We start from the raw sequence: 27,054 nt of genomic DNA, 5'->3' as shown, positions 1-27,054 counted from the left end.
CCGTCCGGGGAAGGCGGCTTGACTTCGGGCCCCTCCTCCACCACGCCTCGCCGGCTCACGTCCCACTCCACCCGGGAAGGCGCTGAACTCGCGAGCCAGTAGTCTGCACGTGCTTCTTCCGCGCCCTTCCCCCCTTCACCCCCCACACCGAAGCAGGCCCCCTGCCCCCCTCCGTCCGGGCCGCGGCGGGAGGCGCCATGAGCAGCAAAGAAGGTGGAGGCCACGGCCGAGGCGTGTTGTTTGTATTCGTATTTGGGTCTGAGGGAGGGCGAAGGCCTCGGCCCACCCCCGGATTGGTTTTTTTTCCTCTCTCTCCCTGTATTCAGGCTCCAGAGTGACGACCCCTCCCCCAAGGCCCTTCCTCCCCGCCGCGCCTTCCCTGGCGCTTCCCGCCCGGGGGCCTTGGCGTGGGGGCTGGGAGGGGGTCACGGGCGGACCCCACATCCCGGCTCGACGCCCCTCCCCCCCGGTCCTTTAGCTAGGGTTCTGCCGAGCTGACCCGAAGCGCGGATGCGGGGCGCTGGCGACAAAGGAGGTGGCTCGCGTTCGCGGCTCGGGGTGGCGTGGCGCGGCCCTGGCATCGCGGCGCGGCCGTGGCATCGCGGCGCGGCCGTGGCATCGCGGCGCGGCCCTGGCATCGCAGTATCCTAATGTCTGCCTTCCCTGTTAGGGTCAGGAGGGTTCAGGAAGCGAAAGCATGACAATTTCCCACACGGTCAGAGGAGAGAAGGGAAAGATGTTAACTCGTCTTCTGCCGTGATGGTGGCCTTCAAATGTGAGTATTCTGCAGCTACGCCGGGGTCGAACACAAGCCCAAGGTGGCCACCCTGGAAAACACAATACTTGAATACTTGAATTCCGAGTCGTATGCTAAGCCTTTATGATGTCTAATGTTGTCAGCTAATCTTTTGTACATCATTATTTGGCACTTCTAAATAAAATAACCAAGTTGGGTTTTTGTGTAGTAGATTTAGTGTCACTTAAAATAAATGTTTGTTGAAGTTGCCTTGTATTGTTTTATCTTTTTAGTTTGTATTTTTCTTCCCTATTAAAACACAAACTTCTTCAGCACCTACAGTTATAACTATATCTTTATATCCTTTACAATTCCAAATCTTTTGTGTTGGGGAAAGACACATGACCAGGAACTACCTAAAACATATTGAGTGTCTAACAATTGTTGACTTAATCTTGCCAGAATGTCGTTATCTTCTGGGAATTACAGTGCTTTTTTTTTTAAGGTTTTTTTCGAGGCAGTAGGGTACTACACAGCTATTTTTTTTTAGGGTTTTTTTTTTTTTGTAAGGCAATGGGGTTAAGTGGCTTGCCCAAGGCCAAACAGCTAGGTAATTATTTAGTGTCTGAGGCCAGATTTGAACTCCAGGGCTCTATCCACTGCACCCCCTAGCCACCCCTAGAACTACAGTGCTTTTAACTAGTATCATGTCTGACCTGCATTAGATGGTCAGTAAATGAGTGAGCATTGCCATAAGAGTTTAAAGAAATTAAGGGAAATTTTTCTCAATAAAAATAACTTGTACTTCTTGTAGCATTAATTTCAATGAGAATTTAATCATATTACTCTCCCCCTTTTTGTTAAAAATACTATTCGATAAAATACCTATCATCAGTTAGATGGCTTGTGAATTTCAGAAATCAGTACTAGAAAGTTGTCATTATCATTACTTAAATTGCTCACAGTTTCAGCTTTGGAATTTGTAGCAGTTGCAACAATGATTAAATTTCAAAAACTCAGAAGAGAAAGTAATTTTTTTATGTAGTTGATCTTAATTTTTTAATAGGTTAGGTTTTTGCTCTATGTATATAATGGTAGATCTGCCTTGCTATAAATACCAATATTGATTTTAAAAAAGATGACTGACATAACAGTTTCAAATGACACTTCAAGGTAATACATTTTGGTTGTATAATGCTTTAAAGTTTATAGAATGTTTTATATAATTATTGTTTGAACCTCACAACCTCCCTGTGAAACAAGTATGCAGATAGTATCCTTCTAATTATAAATTATTCTTCCATTTGATTACAGCCTCTAATTTGAGAACCCAGATAACTCCACAGGAGATTCAAAATGGGGAAATTGAGCCTTTTATTAATTGACTTTCTTCTGATCAAATATTTCTAGAAGGTCAAAAAGAAAGATTTGAATCCAGGTCTTATTGACTCCTAGTTCAATACTCTGTCCACTTTGCCATGCCATATCACTTAGAGATGATGAGACAGGCTCAGAATATATGGCGCAAACAAAGTCTTTCAGCAGATAGAAAGCAAAGAACCAGGTTTTGCTCCCAAGAACCAAGTTTTTGTATCATGCTACCACTGGTGAACCTTTTGTGAAGGAGTTTGAATTGGATCAGTTAAGTTTTCAAATCTCCTTTAATTTGAAAATTTCACCATAACTCATAATTCTAATAATTGCACTCTTTAACCTCATAAAACATTCCATTAAAATAAATAGTAGGGGTTTTCATTTCATTTGATTTTCTGTATCTGGCATCCTTCAAAGCTTTCTATGTGCAGGTGCAGGGATTCATGGGAGGGATAAGAGTCAGTTGACCTTTGAGTCAAACCTTTCTAAGGAACTCTTGAGCAGAGATGCATTAGAAAAGATTGAGTGAAGTGAGTGAATTGCTTCCTTTGATGTACAGCTCTGACTGCAGAGTTTCTAGTCCAGATTCCTCTGCAGTGTATGCAACCTAGTGGGAAAATGTTCTGCTGCTTCTGCAACTGTTCTAGAAAGTGGCAAGGCTTAAGTCATACATCTAGAGGGGCATAAGTCACAGTCAAGTATTACAGAAATCAGATCTCGAAGGAAAAGAATGTCATCTATTTAAATCAATACATTTTGTAAGACAAAGTGTGATGGTCTCTGCCCTCTCTTCAACTGCCCTCCATGTCAAGAGTTAGCTCAATAGATAGAGGGGAGATCAGAGAAATACATTTCTCTACAAGTGATACCTTTATGGCTGTATAATGGCTGCTCTTGGAGAATCCCTTGTGTCTGTAATAGACATTTCCTTAATCTTGGCTCCCTCAGTGACCATACAGATGAATATTATTCTGTCAATTCTGCCTCTATAACAGAAGTGTCAATATATAAACCACAACACTAAAGTGAAGCCCAAACCAGATTAAAATATAATTGGCAAGTTTTTTTTTTTTAGGGTTTTGTTTTTTGTGGTTTTTTTTTTGCAAGGCAATGGGGTTAAGTGGCTTGCCCAAGGCCACACAGCTAGGTAATTATTAAGTGTCTGAGGTGGCTTTTGAACTCAGGTCTTCTTGACTCCAGGGCCGGTACTCTATCCACTGTGCCACTTAGCCACTCCAATTGGCAAGTTTTTAACAAAATAAAGATACAATAAAACCTAGATAAGGTTACATTTTAAAACCAAGTTAGTATGTAGACCAACAGCATCTCTGTGCAGATTTGTTGTTCTGTCATGACCCTGTAGACTATAGCATGCTAATACTATTTGAGGGCTTTTCTTGGCAAAGATAATGGAATGGTTTACTATTTCCTTCTCCAATGAATTAAGAAAAATAAGTTAAGTGACTTGTCCAAGGATACACAGATCTAGTATCTGAGACTAGATTTGAACACATTCCTGACTCCTGGCCCTGGGGATTAAACACTGCTAGCTGCCTCTTATGTATGAATTAGTGGCCTCTATTTCTATTTGATTTGAATACTATTGCTCTGTAGGATAGCATGTAGCATTATCAGTGTTGTGATGTTATATAGCTACTTCAAAGAAAGAGTTTTTAAGAAACTTGTTCAAAATAGGACTAGTAAGTAAGCTCAAACACTGAAGAGTGCCATTCCTGTTCCCAGGTATCTTTACTTCCTTCTGAGGTTCAGGACACAAACCCATTTACTTTCCCTGGGCTTAGAGTTCTTAGAGACTGTTTCAGAATAGAATTCATCACTTAGCCTGCCAATTTTCAAACAGATTTATTGGCAGCAGTCCCAGTTTCTTGACTGTGAATGTGTCTAATCTTTGTTTCCCCTCTCCCCTCCAAATCCTCATTCATGAGACAGAGAAACAGTCAGGAATATTCCTGGGTATTGTATAGATCCACAAAATAGACATATAACCCAGAGACGTTATTAAAACATAAGTTGTGGCATCTAAAGCACTTTTACTGAGAAGGCAGGAATGGATCTCCAACTATCTCTCGAAAAACTATAAGTCTAGATTGTTTGGTCTTTATGTTTTTTTTTTAAATATGCTTACTGCAGTCTTCCTTCTAATTTCTGAAGGATATGATTTTGTTGTATGACATTAGACTCAGATGGATGACACTTTCTGTATGATGAAAAGTTTTGCATTTCATTTAAAAATGTATTTCAAGTTTTTTTGTGCATAGAAGATTCACAATAATAGTAAAAAGTGTATATTTAACTCTTCATTCATTCTGAGTACTGCTACTTTAATAACTGTAGATTCATGGACAAGTCATTTATCCTCTGTTGATCCCAGTTTTCTCTTTGAAATGAAGGGAGAACTGGTCTCTTCCAGTTCTACGTCTTTGATTCAATGTTGGCCTACTTAATTTATTTATTTATTAAGTTTCTTTTATATGCTAGTTGCTGTACTAGGTGCCAAGAATGTAAACATGAAATAAGACTTAGAACTTACCCTCAGGGAACTTAGGTTCTTGTGAGCAGGAAGCAAAAGATGTCATAAGGCAAAATATGTTAAAATACAAAGGATTGGTCTAACCAAAGTGAATTGAGAAATTTGGATAGAGAGAATCACAGTATTTAAAATTTGTGTTGGATTGTAGTGACTTTATTTTAGTTCAACCCAAACAGAAGAATTCTCCACCTAGTAAGTACTCACCAAATACTTCTTTATTCTTTCATTCAAGCATACTGGATAATTGGTGATTTCATCTCTGATAGAAGGTCCCTCTCAAGTAGGGGGAACCCATTAGTTCTTGAGGTAACTTGGACAGTTACAATTGTTACTAAGTTTTTCCTTACCTAAGTTGCAGATTTACCTATTGCTTCTGCTCCTGCTCTTGGGGTCCAAACAGAAGAAATCTAATTCCTCTTCCATATACTTGAACATAGTCCTGAGTCCCTCCAAGATATCATCTTTGAAGAATGAGAGATCAGTGACTGCATGTAAGCTGTAAATTGTTTATATGCTTATGTGTGTTATATATTAACAGAGATGGAAGATTTGATTTGAGAATTTGAGAGTGGTAAGGAGTAGGACAAGGCAGGATGAGAATAGAGGACAGCAAATATTTCATTTTGACTGAAACTTAAGTCTGCATAAAGGACAGTAGACTGATAAGTTTGATTGTAACCAAATTATAAAGAGCTTTGAAAGTTAAAATAGAAAGCACTTTATTTGGTAGGCAGTCGGGAATCACTGAAGCAAATGATGTTGTTAGACTTGTACTTTAGAAAGATGACAGACACTTTTTATATGTTGAATTGGAGAGAGTATAGCTGGGGAATGCCAGTTAAATTTGTCAAATGTTAAGGAATAGAGAAGATGGATGAGATGTGAAGAGATATGACAGTAATTGTTAACTGATTGGATGTAGGCATGAGGGAAAAAATGTAGAGTCAATGATGACTTGAAGTTTCTGAAGCTTTGGTGAATGGGAAGAAAGAACCAGTAATGGAAATAGAATTGAAAAAAAGGGGCAAATTAAGGAGAGATAACTTGGCTTTTCTTTTTCCTTTTTTTCTTTTTGGGGTTTTTGCAAGGCAATGGGGTTAAGTAGCTTGCCCAAGGCCACACAGCTACATAATTATTAAGTATCTGAGGTCAGATTTGAATTCAGGTACTTCTGACTCCAGGGCCAGTGCTCTATCCACTGCGCCACCTAGCCACCCCTAAAATATATTTTATTGATAGTTTTGGGCATTCATTTTTCTTTTTAATCCAGTTCATCATGTACTTAAGTGCCAGTTATGTGCAAGGTACTGGGGATAAAGTAGAAAGAACTTGCATCCTATGAGGGGGTAGGGAGAATGTACTTAACATGTAGCAATACATATATAATAATTTGAGGATGTGAGAGAATATAACAGTTTGGGGCACTAGGAGATGGCATAAGACTTGAGTTTTAAGGACTCTTAAGTACATTCCAGGCCTGTACAAGGACTTGGAGGCCAGTGGTGGAATGTGGAATTCAAGGAATAGCAAGTAATCTAGTTTATATAAAGGCACTTAATAAATGTTTGTCAAATTGAATATTCATTTAAAGAAATCCACACAGTTTTCTATAGTGGAAAGATACCAGATCTTGAATTAAAAGGCCTTGGTTAAAATCCCAGCTCTGTTTTTAACTATATGATCTTCAGCAAGGCAGACAGACATTTTTTTTTTACAAATTTTTTTTCCATGGGGTTAAGTGACTTGTGCAGGGTTATATAACTAGTAAGTATCAAATGTCTAAGGCTGAATTTGAACTCTGGTCCTCCTGACTTCAGGGCCAGTGCTGTGTCCATTGCACCATGTAGTTGCCCCAATAAACATTTCTTAAATTTATTATGTGCCAAGTACTATACTAAGCACTGAATTCAAAAAGAGGCAGAAATAGGGGCAGCTAAGGGGCACAGTGGATAGAGCACCTGTCCTGGAGTCAGAGGATCTGAGTTCAACTCTGGCATCAGACACCTAATAATTACCTAGCTCGTGACCTTGGGCAAGTCACTTAACCCCATTGCCTTGCAAAAACCAAAAAAAAAAAAGGCAAAAATTTTTCCTGCCCTTAAGGATATCACAATCCAATGGGGAGTCAACAAGCAACCAGATGCAAACAAGCTCTATGTTAATAGAGAAATGGCATTAGAATTAAGAAGGGTTGGGAAAGGCTTCCTGTAGAATGTGAGATTTGATTTAGACTTAGAGGAAATTAGGGAAAGCAAGTAAGTGGAGATGAGGAGGGACAGTATTTTAGGCATGGGGTACAGCCAGAAAAGAATTTCTTGGAGTCAAGAGATAGATGACTTGCTCATGAAACAGCAAGGAGGCTGGTGTCTCTGGGTGGGGGATAAGATGTAGGAAGCCTGGAAAGATAGGAGGTTGCTTGCTAGGTTTTAAAGGTATTCTTATCCTAAAGGATTTTTTTTTATTTGATCCTGGAAGTAATAGGTAACCACTGGAGTTTATTGAGTAGGGTTGTGTCAGATCAGTGCTTTAGGAAAATGACTTTGGTGACTGAATAGAGGGTGATTGGTGTGGGGAGAGACTTGAGGCAGGCAGACCCACCAGCAGGCTATCGTAATAGTCCAGTTGTAAATAATGCACTAGAGTTGTGGCAGTGTCAGGAGAAAAGGGAGCTTATTCAAGAAGAGTTGCAAAGGTGAAATCAACAGGCCATGGCAACAAATTGGATGTGGTGGGGTGAAAGACATTAAGGAGTTGAGGATGCCAGCTAAATTTTGAGCCTGAGGAAGTGAGAAAATGACATTACTCTCTACAGTGTTAGGAAAGTTTGCTTAGAAAGGAAGAATTTAGGGGAAAAGATGTTGAGTTCTATTTTGGACATGTGGAATTTAAGGTGCCCACTGAACATCCAGTTCCAGATATTTGAAAGGCCATTGAAGATGTGAGATTGGAGAGGAGAAGAGAGGTTGGTTTAGGACAGATAAATTTGAAAATTTATCTTTATAGTGATGGTATTCTTAGTTGATGGGAGCTGATGAGATCACCAGGAGAAGTAGAGATTCAAATTCTCTGATCCTCAATTTCCTCTTCTGTTAAATGATTTTTATTTGCTCTCCTTGTATCACTTTGTGGATTAAATGTAGTATCATATATAAAATATTTTGTAAAAAAGTAAAATGCTATTTTATGAATTGGGTACTAGTTTCATATGGGGAAGAAAAAGATAGATTCAGTCATTTGCTTAGTTTTTGTGCAACAAATTAATAGATTAACAAAACATTGTAAACCTCGATTTTCAACTCAAGCTAATCTTGAACTTAAAAGTCCAGGAAATAGAATCATTCTTATACTCTCTTATTGTGATCCATTGGGTGTCTTTAGCCTCAGTTAAAAGTTTTGGTGCAGGGACAGCTAGGTGGTGCACAGTGGATAGAAAACTGGCCCTGGAGATAAGAAGACCTAATTCTAATTCAGCCTCAGACACTTAATAATTACCTAGCTGTGTGACCTTGGACATAAAACTTAACCCCCATTGCCTTGCCCCCCCCAAAAAAGGTTTTGGTGTTGCTGACTTTATATGTTCCTACAGCCAGATATCTTACACACGTTAGGCACTCTCTCTCTCTCTCTCTCTCTCTCTCTCTCTCTCTCTCTCTCTCTCTCTCTCTCTCTCTCTCTCTCCACCCCCCCCATATCACCCTTCCCCAATGATTGCTATTTTTCATCTAAAACTAAATGGAAAGAGCATTAGATTGTCCTCAAAAGACTTGACTTTTCAAAGGCTCTCTGAAATACTGTTTTAATGAAAAACTTTAAATGAAGATAATACTTTTAACCACTTATCTTACAGGACAGTTAGAGGATCAATTGAGATAAATATGAAAACACTACAGATAGATTCCTGTTATTTTACCCCTTGCCATTACTATTACCCAAAGGTTTTATACTTTAATCAAGAGTTTGTCAGATTCTTATAGTATTGAGTGTTTAAATGCTTATAATTTAACTACCATTTTTTTAAGACTAGTAACTACAGTTGCCCTTAAAGATGCTGTCTACTAATTTATATTTCTAAAAATTTATATAATTTAGTAAGTGATATGTTAAGAATATGCCTCCTTGTGACCCATAATAATATATATTATCAGTGTTTCAACAGGAACTTGATACTAGACATGACAAGTATGAGAGACTTGTGAAACTCAGTCGTGATATAACTGTTGAAAGTAAAAGGACAATTTTTCTTCTCCATAGGATTACTAGGTAAGTCAATCTTTGATTTCTCTGCTGACATGAATTTTAAAATTTTTCTTCAGTGTTTTTATATATTGAGGAATTAGAACTAGCTTATGATACATGATGAAGATTAAGAAATCTTTATGAAACAAAATTGTGAGGGGGATAAGTTTGCCTCTGGATAATTTGCTCTCTAATTTTGTTTGTCTTTTTTTTTTTCCAAATTTAAGGCAATGGGGTTAAGTAACTTGCCCAAGGTCACACAGCTAGGTAATTATTAAGTGTCTGAGGTTGGATTTGAACTCAGGTCCTCCTGATTCCAGGGCCAGTGCTCTAGCCACTGTGGCACCTAGCTGCCTCTCTACCTAGTTGCCCTCTGCTCTCTAGTTTTGTGTAAATAGTATTGCAATGATTGTACAGACTTAACTCTATATAGAATTTGATATTGACATTTTTTGCTGAATGATTAAGTTCATTTTCCTGTGCCTAAATCTCCTAATCTATGAAAGGAGTTTTTCTTACCTGTTTACCTCAGGTGATAAGGAGTTACTTAAAATTTGAAAAACTTCATTAATTTGTATGTCATCCCAAGGAATATACTAATTTTTTCCCATATTGTTTTGATTCTAGAACGAGCAAGGAAAATGATTCAACTTTTTTCACAGGTTTCCTTTTCTCACTCTTGACTTGACCTGAGAGATAGAAATTAGCATAGTTATGTATGAATGGTGGATTTGATTTACTTATTTTATTCCCAACTGCCATTTGAATACATTTCCCCCAAAATACCGTGTGTTCCCCTTATTCATTGTGTCTCAAGGCATAATTGCATTTCCAAAAACGTTGCCTCCGAAAGCAGGTCTTGCAACATAAGTGATACTTGCTTGTTGTTTAACTGTGATTCTGTCACTTGTCCTCTTCTTATCTGGATTACAATTTACCAACCATAAAATCACAATTATTATACCTGAAGTAACGATCTCCTTCTTTGGGTTATGAGGAAAATACTTCTGAAAACTGTAAATTTAATATTCATAACTTTGTAAATAGCTGCATTATATACTCAAGAATGAGGGACACATGTATAAAAACAAGTTTAGCCCCCTAATTAAGTTAAAAAACTTCATATTTATGATTATAGTGCTCCTGATGTAGAAGAAATAATGAATGAATCAGAAAGTAAACTGGAAGCTGTCAGACAGAAGATTAAGCAAGTCGCCCAAGAGCTGTGGGGAGAAGATATGTATCAGTATCACCGAGCTATTACTCCAGGTAAGTCTAAATAGGCATTAGTTCATAAACTCTTGATATATGGGAATAAGAACAGATATATAATAAGTTTAAAAGAAACTGGAAATGAGTATGTGAGTCAAATAATAGGCTGAAAGAAAAAAGAGAGGAAAAGAAAAGAAAGAACATTTCATGATGTGAAGGGATGTTAATTTGAACCAGGAAGGAAGTGTCATACCATTGGAATAATTAAAAATAGGGTGTTAGCAAAATTGAGACACTCACCATTTTTTTATTTTTGTTTTGAAAAATTTTATGTACTTCTCAATTCAACTTAGAATTAAAATCTATCTTTACCATATTTCTTGCTTTTCACCCTTCTCTCAGATGAAGGAAATTGAAGTTCTCCTGTTCTCTCCAGAGGTTGTTTAAGAAAGTTTTTGTTACTTTTCATGTACTCATAATATGAATGAAAAAGTTTATGATAGGCCAATTAAAATTTTTGTTAATATTTTTGCTGACAGATTTTTTTTTAATGCTATAATGTTAAATCTAAAATTAGAACAATACTGACAGTATGATGCTTGTGAATAGTTTGCTGCTTGTAATTGTTGAGTGCTTGTTTTGGTGTTACTCCAAATAGTTGTTCTTTTGACTTGAAGATAAAACAATTCTGGCATTGAACTAAAGGACTTCTGTGCTTTTCCTCATTAAGAATAGTGCTAATGGCACGCAGAACATTTCCCCAGGGAATGCTTGTTTGAGCTCAAACATTGAGTATAGCAGTAATAATTGAACAGCAACAAAAAGTTAGGCTTGTTTTCTACAATACACATTTCTTATCAGTGCAGATTACAGATTGTCCCAGGGGATTGTTAAATAAACAAATTAATAATTAGATACTTGAAGTAAGTCTTTTTTTCCAACACTTTTTTGTGCTTTGTCATGGTTCTTCCTCTCTCTAAAGGCCAAGAATTCAGAGGAAGTAGCATTTGTCTTAGGACTTTGCTAACATCTACCCACCTCAGGAAGAGAAAATGTGCTTTCTTTTCCGTCTTCATAGTGATAGTAGTCCACATTTATGTAGTACTTTTAAGGTATACAATAATAAACATAGCAAAAGTTGTTATGCAATCTGTAGTCAGACATTTCAGTCCATAAATTCAAGCTCAGGTTCTCAGTAAGGTTAAATTCTTACTATTGTATGACTCAGAGAGGTTTGTAGTGGGGATAAGAGGAGATATAACACTGGAGGTTGTAGCACAATTGCTTTATGAATGAAGGCTTTGAGGGCCAAGGGAACCATGCATTATATTTTGTACCCTAAAGAAATTTAATACTTCTAAACATTTTAGAATTTGAGGACAAAAACATTTTTATGTTGTCTTTTTCTTTCTTTTTATATAATCACATCCTTTAACAGAGTAGTTTTCTTATCCTGAAGGTCACATCTACATCCCCTTTCACATATTTTTCTTAAGAGAAAATATGTTCCAATTTTAGAAACTGAACACTGCTAGAAATAGTAATAAAGCAAAAAAGAGGACTAAGATGACTGTTAATAGTTAAATAAGTTATACAACTCATAGTATCATAAATATATAAAGAGGACTCTGAAGATTAAGCAGAGTTAAGTCCTAATAAAGACAAAAATGGGCCAAGGACAGAGACCCTTTAGAACTCTCCATGAGAGATCTCTCTCTTTAAGTTGATGTCATTAATATAGGAAATGACTATATAGTTCTTTGCTTTCTTCACAACAGTCTTATGAAAGAGGCAATACTGGTATTGCCTTTGTAGTTACAAGATTAGTGAATTACAAGATTAGCAATACCTGGTGCTTAAATCTTGGTCTTCAAACCATTAGCCTTTTGGAGCTAGTCATTCAAACAGTTCTAAATCCATGGTGCTATTTGTTAGTCTTTATCTTTCAATGTAAAGAACAAGAAAAGTACATAAGATAAAATATATAGAAGACTACTACATATACACACACATATAGTTATACGCTATATATACATATATATATATTTAACTATGCTAAATATATTTAATTATATTTCAGTGTTTAGCTATATAGCATTCATGGTAGATAATTCAGATAGTAGCAGCATCATTCTAGGAAAAATAGTAGAAGCACCCAGATATCCTTTCTAAAGTCAAAATCCAAGAAAAGAACCAACTATAAAGTTGTGGTTTTAGATATACATATATACACAAAGTTTAGACAATAAACAAGATGAACTAGTAATCCTAATGCAGGGAGTACCTAATTCATAGTAGACCCTAATTAAATACATATTGATTTATTGGGTTGTTAATTTGACCTTACACTTATAACTGTGACTATGTGGAATTGGATCCATAATAAGAGTATGGTTTTGTAAGATTATACCTGATTCCATTCCTGATGCAAAAAAAGGGGGGGGAATTGATTAAAGGGGGTGGCGAGTGCATATGTATATGTTGCATGAGTTTTAATGATATTTTTGTTTTTACATACAATAATTGGAAATAAAACCTTCCCTTTTCAAAATGGAATTTTTTTTATAACAAACAATTGCTTTTATAAGACTCTGAGGAACAGGGGAAACTATATTATACTTTATACCTCAAAGAAATTCAATTATTCTAAATATTTTAAAGCATACCTCCTTTTCTCTTCTAACACCGTTACCACCTGGGTGCAGTCCATATACATCACCTATACCAGTACTAATGCAGTAACTGCTTTCTGATTTCCCATCTCTTTCCCATTCTAGTTTATTCTCCACTCTGCTGTCTATTTGATCTTGGAAAAGTGCAGGTCTGACCGACCATATTCCCTCCCTGCTCAGTCAGCTCAGCCCTCCAGGAGCCCTCCTTAGCTCTTTGCCTAGTTTTCAAAGCCCTTCATAACTCTACCTTTCCTGGCTTCTTCACCTCCCTCTTTCAGTCTGGTGAGACTGACCTCCTTGCAGTTCCTTGAACAAGAAATTCCCCCTCCTGATTCTAAGCATTTTCCCTCTGTCTTGGTGCTTGATGTTCTTCACTCTCTTCTCCATCACTTGGCTTTCTTACTTCTTTCAAGTCTCAGTTAAAATTCCTCCTTTTATAGGGATCCTCTCCTCATCCCTTCTAATGGTAGTGCCTTCTCTTCCTTAAGCATATCTTACTTATCCTATACATAACCTTTTTGCATAGAGTTATTTGCATCTTATCTCCTCCATTAGACTGAGTTCCTTCTTTTGTTCTTTATATCCTCAGAGTTTAGCACAGTGCCTGAGGACACATAGCAGGTGCTTAATAAATGTTTATTGACTAGCTGACTTCTGCCACCTCTGATATGTCAGGGAGGATCCAGACTGAGAGAAGGTCATGGATCTGGCAATTAAGAATTTATTGAGGGGCAGTTAGGTGGTGCAGTGAATAGAGTAGTTGCCCTGGAGTCAGGAGAACCAGAGTTCAAATCCAGCCTCAGACATGTAATAATTACCTAGCTGTGTGACCTTGGGCAAGTCATTTAACCCTATTGCCTTGTTAAAAAAAAGAATTTATCAGTAATTTTGGAGGTTGCAATTTTGGTGGAATGATGATGTAGGGAGTTGTTAGAAAAGTGGAGACATTCATCATGAACTGCTTTCTCAAGGATTTAGCTATTAAAAGAGAGGAGAAATAAAGAATAATAGAATTGAATAGAAACGATATCCTATTTATTTTTTTTTGCATCTTCCATAATAATTCTTCTAAAACACATACAGAGCCATGCCACTCCACTGCTCAAGAATCTTCAGTGACTGCTTTTATGTCTCTAGTAGAAATTACAATAACTACTCACCTTGCTATTTAAAGCTCTTCATGATTTGGGTCCAGTCTGCCATTACAGGCTTATTCCCCCTGCATTCTAACCTATTGGCTTATTTGCTTTTGTTGGTACTTGAAATTTTATCTCACATAGTGTGTCTTTATACAGGCCATCTTCTATGTTAGGAATGCACTCCTTTATAAGGATCAGCCATTTCTTCCTTGAAGCATTTCTCAATGCTGTTTTTAAAAGTTTTAGTTTTTAGTTTTTTCTTTCTTCAAATTTTACCTTTTATTTATTTATCCATTTTGCATTGTATATTTCATTTTTTTTTTGCCTGGTACCTAGTTTTGCACAAAGGTGCTGAATATATGTTTGTTGAATTAATTTGAATATACTGTTTGTGAAAGAGTACTTAGGGGGGATAAGATAGTTGTCTCTAAGGATTCCAAGAATTGTGATGTAGAAGAGGGACTTGAATTGTTTTGCTGGGCTTCCTAGGATAGAACCAAAGTCAGTGTGTGAAGTTGAGAACTTTAAGCTTGCTCTAAGGAAAACTTCCTAAATTAGAACTATCCAAAAATATCATGTGTTGTTTCAGAAGGAGGCATGTTGTCCTTAATAGTTGTATTATAATTAGCACTGTGGCACTATAATCTTTCTTTCAGAAACCTGGCGTTATTTTCATTAAACTGTCTTAATTTTTTCTCCTTCATTTTTCATATAAAAAGCATTTTTTAAACCATTGTTTAACTTTAACACACATCATTTAAGTTTCATCTTACTAGAGTTAGTTTGCCATTCCAACCTATTGTTTTTTTCTAATTCCTTACCTGTCATCTAACATACTAGTAATACCTTGATTTTTTTTATACTTTAAATTTGTAAAGTAGATTTCTTTAAATTGACTAATAAAATATGCCAAGTAGATAAATTATGGTATATGAATGTGATAGAATATTATTGTTCTATAAGAAATCATGAGCAGCCAAACTTTAGGAAAGACTGGAACGACTTGCATGAACCAATTCTGAGTGAAGTGAGCAATACCAGGAGAACTTTATCATTATATGATGATCAGCTAAGATAGACTGAGCTTCTCTCAGTAGCTCCTCTCAGTGATTATGGACACTTCTAAAAGACCTGTGATGGGAATACCATCCATATCCAGAGGAAAAACTATGGAATCTGATTGCAGACCAAAGCATACTTTTTTCATTTTTTTTTAAAAACTTATTTTATATATTTTTTCTTTTTCTCAGGAGTTTTTTTTCCCTTTTTAGTTCAGATTCTTCTTTCACATTACTAATATGGAAATGTGTTAAAAATGATTGTACATGTATAGTAACCAATATCTGTTTACTCACTGTCATAGGGAGGTAAGAGGGGGAAACATGGGAAGGAGGTAAAAATACAGAACTCAAAAACTTAGAAAAAGATGAATCTTGAAAACTTATCTATGTGTGTAATTGGAAAAAAATAAAAATAAAATTAACATTCAGAAAAAAAACCAAAAAGTAAAATGGGGTAATGATAAAGTTCCTGAGTCATTATACTTAGATGTCTCCTCCTGTGTTGAGGTTGGCACTTTCTGACTGTTAATTTTTTTCCAAATTCATCTCTGTCTCTTTATCTTTCCAAAAGGATCATGTGAAAAATTTTTTGTCAGATGCTTTGCTCAGTTCTAGGTATGTTGCTTATTTGTAGATTTTCTCTAATCTACTTATCTATTTTCCAGTCAAAAATGAAAATGAAGTTAGTCTAACATGATCTATTCTTTTTCCAATCTCTTAGTCTGTAGATAGACTATCCAAGTTTCACAAGGAAAAATAATGAAAAAAAAATGAAAAATTTTTAATTGGTTCTTCCTGTACATTTATCCAGTGTAGGAGAGTGAGGGGAAAAACAGCAAATTAAATAAATTGCCTATAAACTACTCTCTTACTGGCAGCTTATTCTGTAAATAATCATATTTGGATTAAACCCAAAGTAAAAGCAGAAGTGGAAGAGGGTATTGTTTGATGGAATATGGCAGTAGATTGTGATTTTTCATCTTGGGAATTATTCACTGAAAATAACGGATGTCCTTTTCATCAAATTGTAACATAGCTTGTTTAAACATCCTTTTACCTGCATGGCATCTGACCAGACATAGTTTTTAGGGTTTTCAAGGCACATTCTGTCCTTGAACTTTCTATATTGTGAAGGATTACTCTGGACCAGAAGTGAAATGGTGATTTAAAAAAATACAAAATCTAATAAAACTAGACCAAATGGTCAGTTGCTGGACCTGACCTTATGTTTATAAAAGAATTAGATGGAAAGTATGGAGTCACTTTTTCTAAAGAGATTGATAAATTTAGAGATTGTGTTGTATTGTAGATACATGTTGAAAGTTTTAATTTATTTAGTGTCATTTTATATCTGAAGAAAATAGAATTATTTCTTAAGTCAAATAACCATAAAATTTTATTCCAAATTATGTTTACTTAAATTTTAGCCTTTTACTTCTTGGGAGACAGTGGGAGTATAGTGACTTTGAGTCAAGATGACCTGGGTTCAGGATCTTGACACATTACTGTCAACCCATGTCCAGTCAGCTGTCTTAGGTTGAAAAATATAAGTTGAAGATCTGTATTACTGTATTACTGTATTACTAGAGGGAGTTTCTTTTCCTCATGGAAACTTCCTACATAGTTATCTTCCTGGGTTGCTTTTTTAAAATAGATGAGTTAAACTAGAAGACATCATGTAGGTTGAGATTATAAAATAGCTTGCTCTTTTGCAATAGAATTTAAGCATTTTCCTATCTGAATTGTTCTATGCTTCTGTACAGAACATTGACAGTTTAGTTATAGGGAGTGAAAAAGAGAAATAGTTGAAAGAAGGCAAAGAAGATAGGATAAAACCATAGCAATTCTTGATGGGTTCTTGAAAAATGAAGTAAAGAAAGAGAAAATTGGGCAGAAAAGGGAAAGGAGATGAGACCTTGGGAATGAAGTATAAAACAGTACAAGGAATTTATTCTTGATGTATAATTTCTCATTTATTATAGAAAAGGCTAGTAAGTCATCACTGAAACTTCTAGTGAGGAAAAATGATAATGCTGCTCTGTGCTAAACACTGTCCTTAGTCCTGGGAATGCAAAGACAGAAAGAGAAATCTTCAAGGAACTTCAATTCTAATTAGAGAAAACTGGGTCTCCCTTTCTTACCTACCCTGTCATTATTATCACAGGAGTTCTGACCTGCTTTGTTTCTGTCCAGAATTCTCCTCCTGGGGCAGCCTAGTGCTGGACTTAATGCAGATCTCAATCTTTTTTAATATTCTGCATCTCAGGACTCCTGAACTCAAATGACCCACCAGAATAACCAAACTTCCCAATAGAAAGGATTAAAGGGGCATGCTACCCTCCCTAGCTAGATAGGAGGTGCTTTTAAATTTTGTGAATTGCTTTTACATGTGCATTCTCATTTTGACCTTGGTAAATAAACACTAGGAAGTTCTTAGTACAAGAAGCAGCCATCCCCATTTTATAGAGAAGAAGACAGGTCCAGAGTTGTTAAGTGATTTTCATTTGCCCAAGTCCAGTTCAATGTAGGACTCAAATCCAGACCTGATTTAACTTTTATACTTATGTAAATGAATCAAGATCTTATTTATAGATGTGAGGAAACTTATATTTGTGTGTGTATATATATATATATATATGTATATGTATATATATTCGTGTATGTATATATATATATCTGTCTGTCAAAATACATTAAGATTGCATTATATAGAGTGGGCTTAATGTATTTTGTTAGCAAATTATCTTGTAAATGTTTTGGTTCTTAGTAGTTACTATTGTTTATTGAACAAAATGTACTGTTCTATCAACCATCACTTCTTTATCAATAAAAGGTGCCCGTTTTCCATTTTTTCATTATCTATTAATGTCATTCACAGATCAAATGAATTAGGATATTTTAGCCTTCCTAAGTGCCCTCTTGTCACTCTCACAACTATTTTATCTTTGAATGATTTCATGCATATTGTTTGCACATTGACCATTACAGCTGCCAACTTCTCCAACCTTGCTTCTGCAAGTATTGCTCTTTAGTATCAGTCAATGAATGAGAAATAGGATTTGATCATAAAAAGTGTTCTCGATATTTAACATGGGTGTTAACAATTCTAAGTCATTAGTCTGCTTACTTGATAAAAAGATTCTTTTGTCTTCTTTCTAGTTTTATAATAATGTACCAAAAAAAAAGGTTGAGATGCTTTTATAATCTGACATTCTGATGCTTTACATCATGAGACAAAGAAATTCTAAAATGTATTAAGGAATATTATTATGATGGAAATTCTGATTATGCAATTAAAAACTCAAAATTGGAAAAATTTATGATTCTAAGAGTTTTGTAAAAGTCATATTTTAGCATGCATATATACAAGTGATTTTGATGAATTTGGATGTTATTTCTCAAGTATAATTTTCATTTTATTTTCTCCCCCCAAAATTATAGTAATTTTTAATATTTGCTATTATTGATTTAAGTAACTCAGTAATTTCCATTGCAACTTATAGTAGCAACTGATACTGCAAAGATTGTGAAATAGATAATTATTTTGTAAGTTTGATTCTGTTCATGTGATTTTGAGAATATATATATACTTATATGTACATATATAAATATATATATATATAATTTGATTATGTGCCTTTGTATGTGTTATTTGATTATTCTTTTCCCAGAAAATTTTAAGAAAACCCTTAATTATTTTTGACTGTATTAGCATTCTCTTCATTGACCTATCAATCAACATGCTTTAAATGAGTAGAATAAAAACTTAAAAAGTAGTTCCTTTGCATTGCAGAATTGCATCTCATGTTCAGCTAGGTGATGAAGTGGATAGAACACTGGTCTTGGAATAAGGGGGACCTGAATTCAAATCCGGCCTCAGTCACTTAATAATTGCCTACCTGTGTGACCTTGGGCAAGTCACTTATTGCCTTAAATAAATAAATTTGAAAAAAAAAGAATTGTATCTCTGCAATTTTATGGATTAACTTTCCTCATGGATTTCTTCAGTGTATATTACTGTGAATCTAGTGAGGATATCAGGTTTTCAAGAAGAATTCTTTACTAATAGGAAGAAAATAGATATATTTCAGCAATAGCAGTTGATTAGACTATTTTTGCTAATACTAAAGGTTTTTTCCTTTTAGGTCATTGACAATCTAAATTCTTTTTTAGGACTTTTGTTTCATTTATTGATTCTCATTGCTTCATTTTCAGGGCTTCAGGAATATGTGGAAGCCGTGTCTTTTCAACACTTCATTAAAACACGTTCACTTATCAGTGTGGATGAGATCAACAAACAATTGGTATTTATATCAGAGGACACTAGAGAAGAAAGTAACTCTGTAAGATATTTTTAATTTATGCCATTTTTGTTTACCTTTTTTGATAGATATTTATTGCAAAAAATAATTTGTGGAGTCAGGGAAGATAATTAGAAATACATTGTTGTTTTTCTATTATGATAATAATAATTATTGACCTTTATATAGGACTTTACAGTTTACAAAATACTTTTACCACTGTATTTCATATAATCCTCCTAACCCTGTGAGTTAGCTACTGCAAGTATTAGTCTCTACTTAATTGATGAAGAAAAGTAAAGTTCAGAAAGACACAATAACTCTTCTACTTATATAGTTAACTTTTATTGGAGGTGGGATTGATATAGAATTTGTGGGAAAAATGATTTTGTACTTTGTGAAGAATTGTGTGAGTCATGTAGAAAAATATTCTGACTAAAATAGGCTCAGCAAAAGAAAAACTTTATAATAATTAGAGCTATTTAAGTAAATTTGGTTCTTACAGAGAGCATTAAACACTAAAATGAAGTGATTTTTCCATAGAACCATATGAAATGGAAAATCAGTGGATGAAGAGAAGAAAGGAAAAATAATATTCACAATAAGTAATTGGTTAGAAGTTTATACTGTAAGAAGACAGGCTATGGTTTTGCTGTGTCAGGTTCTAGCTGTTCTTTTCAATATTTCTTTTCCCTTCACAAGAAGTTTTAATCATATATAGGAGATTTTTTTAAAGGAAAATAAGTCAAATCCACAATATTCAGATATTTCATGTTACTCATGATTTGCAAGCAAACTTGGCCTCCTTTTCTAAAGTGGCCTAACATGGCAAGAAGTGAAGGAAGTGGGTCAGTTTAAATCTGTGTGTTAAGCACACAGGTTGTCTTTCCCAACAGAATGTAAGCTTCTTCATGGCAGGAATTGTTTATATCCCTAGTACCTTATCAAAGGATCATTGGATTTATCACAGGATCATGGACCGTAACCCTTCATAAGAACTTGATGTTGAAGTGAGAATGTCCTGAATAAATGGAGAAAGTTCTTTTCCTTAGTAAAATCTCTAGCAAATATCCAGATAATTGAAATATCCTATCCCTATTATGTTATTTAGACTCATGATAGATTTCCTCAATTCATTTCTTTCCCTCCCCCTCTTCATGACTATACTTCATTGATTATATTGATTTTGTTTCAGACTTCTGTGCTCAAATAATCTCCAATATTTTTAGAAAGATAGTAAACCTACATATTATAGTACGTACTGTGTGCCAAACACAGTATGATAACTGCTTTGCAAATATTATCTCATTTGATGCTCATAAAAACCATAGGAGGTAGGTGCTATTATTATCCCCATTTTACAATTGAGCACACTGAGGAAAACAGGTAAAGTGACTTGTCCAAGGTCACATGGCCATTATCTGAAGCTGAATTTAAACTTAGATCTTCCTGCCTGCGGGCCCAGCACTTATTCACTGTACTACTTAACTACTTGTGAGCATATCTTTTTTTTTTTTTAAAGATTTTTTTGGGGGGGCTGCTAGGTGGCGCAGTGGATAGAGTGCTGGTCCTGGAGTCAGGAGAACCTGATAATAATGCAGCCTAGATATTTAATAATTGCCTAACTGTGTGATCTTGGGCAAATTCCTTAGCCCCATTGTCTTAAATAAATTTAAAAAAAATTTTAAATTTTAACTTTCTTTTCTTTTTAAATTTTGAGTTCTAAATCCCCCCCAGCATCCCTCTCCACTAGCACACACTGAGAAGACAAGTGAATGATATCAGTTACACATGAGAATTAATCAAAATATATTTCCATATTAGCCATATCACAAAAAAAGCAACAAAAACAAAGTGAGAAAGTTATATTTAAGTTTGTACTCAGACATTGAGGTAGATAGCATTTTTTCATCATGAGTCCTTTGGAATTATTGTGAATCTTTATATTGATCAGAATAACCAAATCTTTCTCAGTTGATTATCGTTACAACATTGCTGTTACTCTGCACATTGTTCTCCTGCTTCTTCTCACTTCATTTTGCATCAATTCATATAACTCTTCCCATATTTTTTCTATAACCAGCTCCTTCATCATTTCTTATAGCACAGTACTACTCTATCACAACCATATGCCAGAACTTATTTAGCTATTCCCCAGTGATGCGTATACTCTCAATTTCCAGTTCTTTGCCACCACAAAAAGAGATGCTATAAATATTTTTATACATATAAGTCCTCCTTTAATCTTTTTGGGGTATAGACTTAGTAGTATATTGCTGGGTCAAAGAATATGCACAGTTTTATAGCCTTTTGTACCTAGTTCCAAATTGTTCTCCAGAATGATTGAACTAGTTCATAACTCCACCAACAGTTAATTATTGTACCTGTTTTCCCTCCTTTCAGTATTTGGCATTTCTCTATAAGGTGCTGTCTCAGAATTGTTTTAATTTGCCTTCCTCTAATCAGTAGTAATTTAGGGCATTTTTTTATATGAATATAGATAACTTGATTTCTTTTTGAAAGCTACCAGTTCATATCCTTGGACCATTTATGAATTAGGGAATGACTCTTATTTTTATAAATTTGATTCCATTCCCTTTATCAGAGAAATTTTGTATACAAAATTTTAATTATTACTTCATTGTTCATGGTATTTTTTAGCAAAAACTTAATTTCCCTTTAATTAGATCTATTTTTGCTTTTGTTTAAGATCTTGATTACTACCTTTTTTTATTTCAATTGAATTGATTCATCTCCAGCCCTTGATTATATCTGATTGTCAATCAGTTTCAAGTGTGTTTCTTATAAACAACATATTGTTAGATTCTGTTTTCTAATCCATTCTGCTATCTATTTGAGTTTTATTGGTGATCTCATTCCATTCACATTTACATTTTGATTACTGTGACTTCCCTTCCATCTCATTTTCTTTTATCTTTCTCTTTTTAATCCTGTCCTTTCTCAAAAGTGGTGTTTCGCTTCTGACCATTTCCTTCCTTAATCCACACTCCCTTTTATCAACTCCACACCTCACCAATATTTCATATCCCCTTCCTCTATTTTCCTGTTTAGTCAGATAGATCCTTATCCCCAGCTGACATGTCTTAACATCCTTCATTGTATATTGAATGCTGCCTTAGTTCTCTTACTTTTCCTGTTTCTTTTGAATAAGGTATATCTTTCTTGAACTATAGTCTAGTCATGTGCTCTACTCAACCAAATCTTAGTTATACATGTGAGGTCAAATTTGCTTCTGTATGTTGAGTTTCTCTTGTTTTATTCTGCTTGTTTTATATATATATAATATATATATATATATGTATATATATATATATATATTATATATATATATTATACATATAAATATATATATTATATATATTTATATATAATATATATATATTATGTATGAGTATAAACATTTGAAATGTGAGGTTTTATTACTGAATTCTTTCTTGAATTTTGATTTTTGATTTATAAAAGGGGTTTGGACTAGATGAATATCTAAGATCCTAAAACTAAATCTATAATCCTATGTGGCCTTGTATGTAATTTCCTCCTTATCTTAATAAGCCTATATTTGCTGAACTCCCAAGTTTTCAGTGATCCTTCTTCCTTTTCTCCTGTGTCATTCTTCTAGCTTCAGCCTTCTCACACAGATTATGATTCTTCTCTCACTTTTCAGATCATTTTTCTTCTTTGTTTTCACACTGGGTCCTTTTTCCACTTAAAAAGAATATTTTATTCTCCTTGATAGCCTAGAATGTGGACAAATATTCCTCAGACTCCTTTATCTTCTAAGGAGACTAAGTATAGAAAGTGGTTAGTTGGCTGTGGCAATATGCATTGAATTCAGTATGCCTTAAAATTTTCCTTTCTCCATCCTTATTAGAAGTATGATTCTAAGTCTTTGACTTTCTTGGTAGTAGATTCCTTAGAGGACTACTTACAGGGGCTTCACTTGGGAACTCTAACTCTCCTTACTTATTTTATTACCTCTCAACTTCTTAATAGCTCTAACCAGTTTCTTTTCCCCTCTCACTAATTTCACTTTGCCAATTTGCTTTATCTTTCTCTTATCAGCTATTTTCTTTTTGAGGCTTTCTATTTCTTTTCCTTCTTTGTTTCAAGTTTTCCTTTTATTCTTTCTTGAATCCTTCTCAAGTTCTTTTCTACCTTTGAAAGGAGATGTATTGGGAAAAGGGGCTTGGTCAGTTATGTAGCAAGAATGAAAGTCAACAGATAAATAACATGAATTGGTCTCCCTGGGATATTAAAAGTGTCAGAGGAAGACCTAAAACAATTCCTGACAGATAGTAGCTACTTAATAAATGCTTGTTGATCAGTCCTTTGTGTATTTTATGCATGTATTTACATACATAAATAATAATTTCCCAGGATAAGAAGGCATGTGTGTGTGTAAGGGTATTGTCAGTATCAGTGGAGAAGGACCATTGAAAGAGGCCACTGGTCACAGATCCATCTAAGTATGAAATGTACCAAGAAGAAATTTAGGAAGTGATTAAGCCTTATTGTTTAGAGTTTGTTATTATGTTCTTTTGCATGGAAAATGTAGTTTGAACCATAGTCAATTTATTTGATTTAATCATTTAAAAAATGAAAGTATAATGTAGTCAGTCTTAGAGGTAGGAGTTCAAGACCCACTTCTAACTTACATACTGACCAATAACTCTGGACAAATCTCAAGTTCTCAGTGACTCAAGCAATTATCTATAAGATTTTAAGTTAACAGAATAAGCACTTGGTGGAAGGGATTACCTCTGAGATCACACGGCTGATCTAAAATCATCAAATTAGATTAACTATTTTAAGGGTTAGTAGCATGATTGATCTGCCTTTCAGTGTTGCAGAATATATTTTAGTGCACGTTGTATTTGTTGCTTGGAGGTAACCAAGTAGCATAAAGAATAGAGCTCCTAGACTTGAATTTGGAAAAATCTATGTCCATGTCCCGTCTCAGACATTTATTAGTCACTTAAATTCACTCAGCCACATTTTCCTCAGCTGTAAAATGAGACTTTTAAGAGCACTTATATCCCAAGGTTGTTATGAGGGTAAAGTGAGATAACATATATAAAAGTTTCAAAGTAATGTATGTGTTAGTTGTTTATTATTTTTCACTGTTTTCACAGTTTCTTTTCTGTGTACTTTTTAAAAATTAGATCACTTCAGATTTAGGTGATAAGCCCCTCTGCACTTGGAGCCTGAAGGTGACACCTGTTGATTATCTTCTGGGTGTGGCAGATTTAACTGGAGAATTGATGAGGATGTGCATCAACAGTGTGGGAAATGGGGACATCGACACCCCTTTTGAAGTGAGCCAGTTTTTGCGTCAGATTTATGATGGTTTTTCGTTTATTGGTAATACAGGACCTTATGAAGTGTCTAAGAAATTATACACATTGAAACAGAGTTTAGCTAAGGTGGAGAATGCATGTTATGCCTTAAAAGTTAGAGGCTCAGAAATTCCAAAGCACATGTTAGCAGATGTGTTTTCAGCCAAAGCAGAAATGATTGATCGTGAGGAGGGTATTTCATAAAAGAGCACTACTCAACTCATGCCAATGTCCATGAGGGAGATCAGTTTGAAAGACTGTTATTTAGTATTTCATTTTATTTTTTTGTGTCTTTTTTTAGTAATATTTTCGGTTTTACCTGACAAAATTATTTGCACTGTTTTAAACTCTGTACATTGCTGTACATAAAATTGATGAAATGATTTACTCCATGTATCTCCTGTTTTAAATTTTTTGGCATATTTGACTGTCTGAACCTCCAGTGACCACTTGCTGTCTGTCTCATATCCCTGTGAGGTTCTTATTTCATGGGGCACTCACTGCCATTCCCATTATGGTTAATTGCTGATTTATGGCTTATATAATGTTTTGTTAAGTCATTAATAATTTGAATTGGTGATTCTGTTAATCTAAAAAGGACTTTTTTAGCCTCACATTTTGTCTTGAACATCTTAATTTAAATATCTTGCACCAAAGCCACTGCAATGGATTTGGTGTCTAAGCATGGTACCAAAGGCTTGGAAAAGCCATGACCTACATAAAGTGAGAAATTAAGTAGAAAGGAGAATTCACTGAATTCATGTGAAATGGTAGCAGTGACAATTGACATTGTGTTCTGATTAATTAGTTCATGTGAATTCATGTGTTTCAGTAACACATCTTTCAGAACAACACACTTGTGCCAGCTGTCCTATTTTAAATGGGAATCTATCTTCTGCTCTTTATCACAGAGAAGCTGGAATTGAATTGATGCTAAAGGTAGTATGTATTATGAAGTTTAGTTAGAAATGAAATATTTTCATATGGGAAATGAAATATGTTTGCCAACACTTGATTAAAAAAAGGAGAGCTGGTTAAGTATTGTTTGTTAAATATTATTACAGCTAAGCTGATATTTTGATCATCATGCATTTTGCTTTGATTTATCTTGATGCCTGCTTGTTCTGGCATCTTTTATGAATCAATTTTAAAAATAGCAATGAAATATTGTTGTAGGTTAAAAGATTTAATTCATTCATAATTTCATAGTTGTCCAACTATGTTAATTGAAATATAGGAGATTACCAAAGAAAAGTTATCATGTATAATTCAGCAATAAAACATTGCAGTTCCAAGTGCTTTTAGCAATAGTATTAGTCACAGAGCCAAATCCTGTAACTAATTCCATGGGAACTAGAATGGTGGTCCCTTTTATGCCAGTACTATTTAGAATTGGAATTTACATACTAAAATTAGGAATAGCTAATTCCCTGTGATCTTGATGTAGGCATTACACAATTGAAACAGAAATTTCCATTTAGGTGTAAGTTTTGAGAACTTTGATAAAGAAATGAATTTTGGGGAGATTGGCTCTGACTCTAAGGGCTGTTTTCTCTATATCAACCTTTGAATGGAATGTGGAAATACTAGGTGCCTAATGTCAGGTCTTTTGTGTATGTTTGTTTTTTAATAAACCTCTGTTACTATGCTGTAAGGTTACTATGCCTACATATTCCCCTATTACTATGTTGTGTTCTTTTTTTTTTTCTCTTAAACCACTTTGCATTACATTGATTATGTAATTGTTTACCCTTTTATTGTCATTATTTCCATGTAATAAATATTGAATTGATAAAGGATTGTTATGTGAATGTTTAAAATGAAATATTTTGAATAAAACCATTTTAAAATATTGAAAAGAATTTCTTTCAATTGTATAAGTGATAATCTCTCTACAGAATTTGTCAGAACTGAAACCATGTTGGGAGCTGGACCACTTTGTGTGTTTGTGTGTGTGTGTGTGTGTAAACTGAATCAAGATTTGTTCTGTTGGAACACTGTGTTAGGAATTAGCTTTTACCTCATTGGAATATTCTAAATATTTCAAAGCACTATATAGCCTTACTTCACTTTAAAATGTTTTTCTCTGGCAACTACATCCATGTAAAGTTTATAGGGGAAAGTTGTTGGTATAACTATTAATATTTTGCCTTAGGGAATCAAACCTAAGGTGAAGAAGAGATGATTGACTTGTTTAGGGTCTTACAGCTAGTTAGTAGAATAGAAGCTAGATTTTATTTATTTTCTAATTTATTTTTTACATTTCTAGATCATGGGTTTCATGGACCACAGCGCTGAAGCCTGCAACACTCCATTATGCTTGAACCAGATTAAAATGCAATTGGGAAATACTGAATGAAAGTTAATAAGTGGTGTTTTCTAAGTCATTATGTGACTCACAGAGATTGTCATGTA

General features: G+C 34.8%; 1 protein-coding gene across 2 annotated transcripts; it reads left to right on the top strand.

Annotated features, from left to right (window-relative positions):
* On the top strand, positions 1-26,465 carry TSNAX (translin associated factor X). Of its 2 annotated transcripts, none has more exons than XM_074223012.1 (6): positions 1-213; positions 671-775; positions 8,807-8,921; positions 10,036-10,166; positions 19,197-19,324; positions 24,466-26,465. In XM_074223012.1, the coding sequence occupies exons 1-6, from the start codon at positions 198-200 to the stop codon at positions 24,841-24,843; spliced, it is 873 nt and encodes a 290-aa protein (XP_074079113.1). In that variant the 5' UTR covers positions 1-197; the 3' UTR covers positions 24,844-26,465. The 2 variants fall into 2 exon arrangements, with proteins under 2 accessions (XP_074079113.1, XP_074079112.1); XM_074223011.1 differs by having other exon boundaries at positions 1-231.
* The last annotated feature ends 589 nt before the right edge of the window (positions 26,466-27,054 follow it).

Source organism: Macrotis lagotis, chromosome 2 (assembly GCF_037893015.1).
Source record: "Macrotis lagotis isolate mMagLag1 chromosome 2, bilby.v1.9.chrom.fasta, whole genome shotgun sequence".
In the NCBI taxonomy this organism is placed as follows: domain Eukaryota; kingdom Metazoa; phylum Chordata; class Mammalia; order Peramelemorphia; family Peramelidae; genus Macrotis; species Macrotis lagotis.
This window is presented reverse-complemented; position numbering and strand designations above follow the sequence as displayed.

What these genes read in the sequence shown, in the direction of transcription:
- TSNAX (XM_074223011.1), top strand. Translation starts at nt 198, where the DNA reads ATGAGCAGCAAAGAAGGTGGAGGCCACGGCCGAG. An exon ending in CTTCTCCATAGGATTACTAG is followed by an intron (nt 8,922 to 10,035) that starts GTAAGTCAATCT and finishes TTATGATTATAG; the next exon opens with TGCTCCTGATGTAGAAGAAA. An exon ending in TCACCGAGCTATTACTCCAG is followed by an intron (nt 10,167 to 19,196) that starts GTAAGTCTAAAT and finishes CTTCATTTTCAG; the next exon opens with GGCTTCAGGAATATGTGGAA.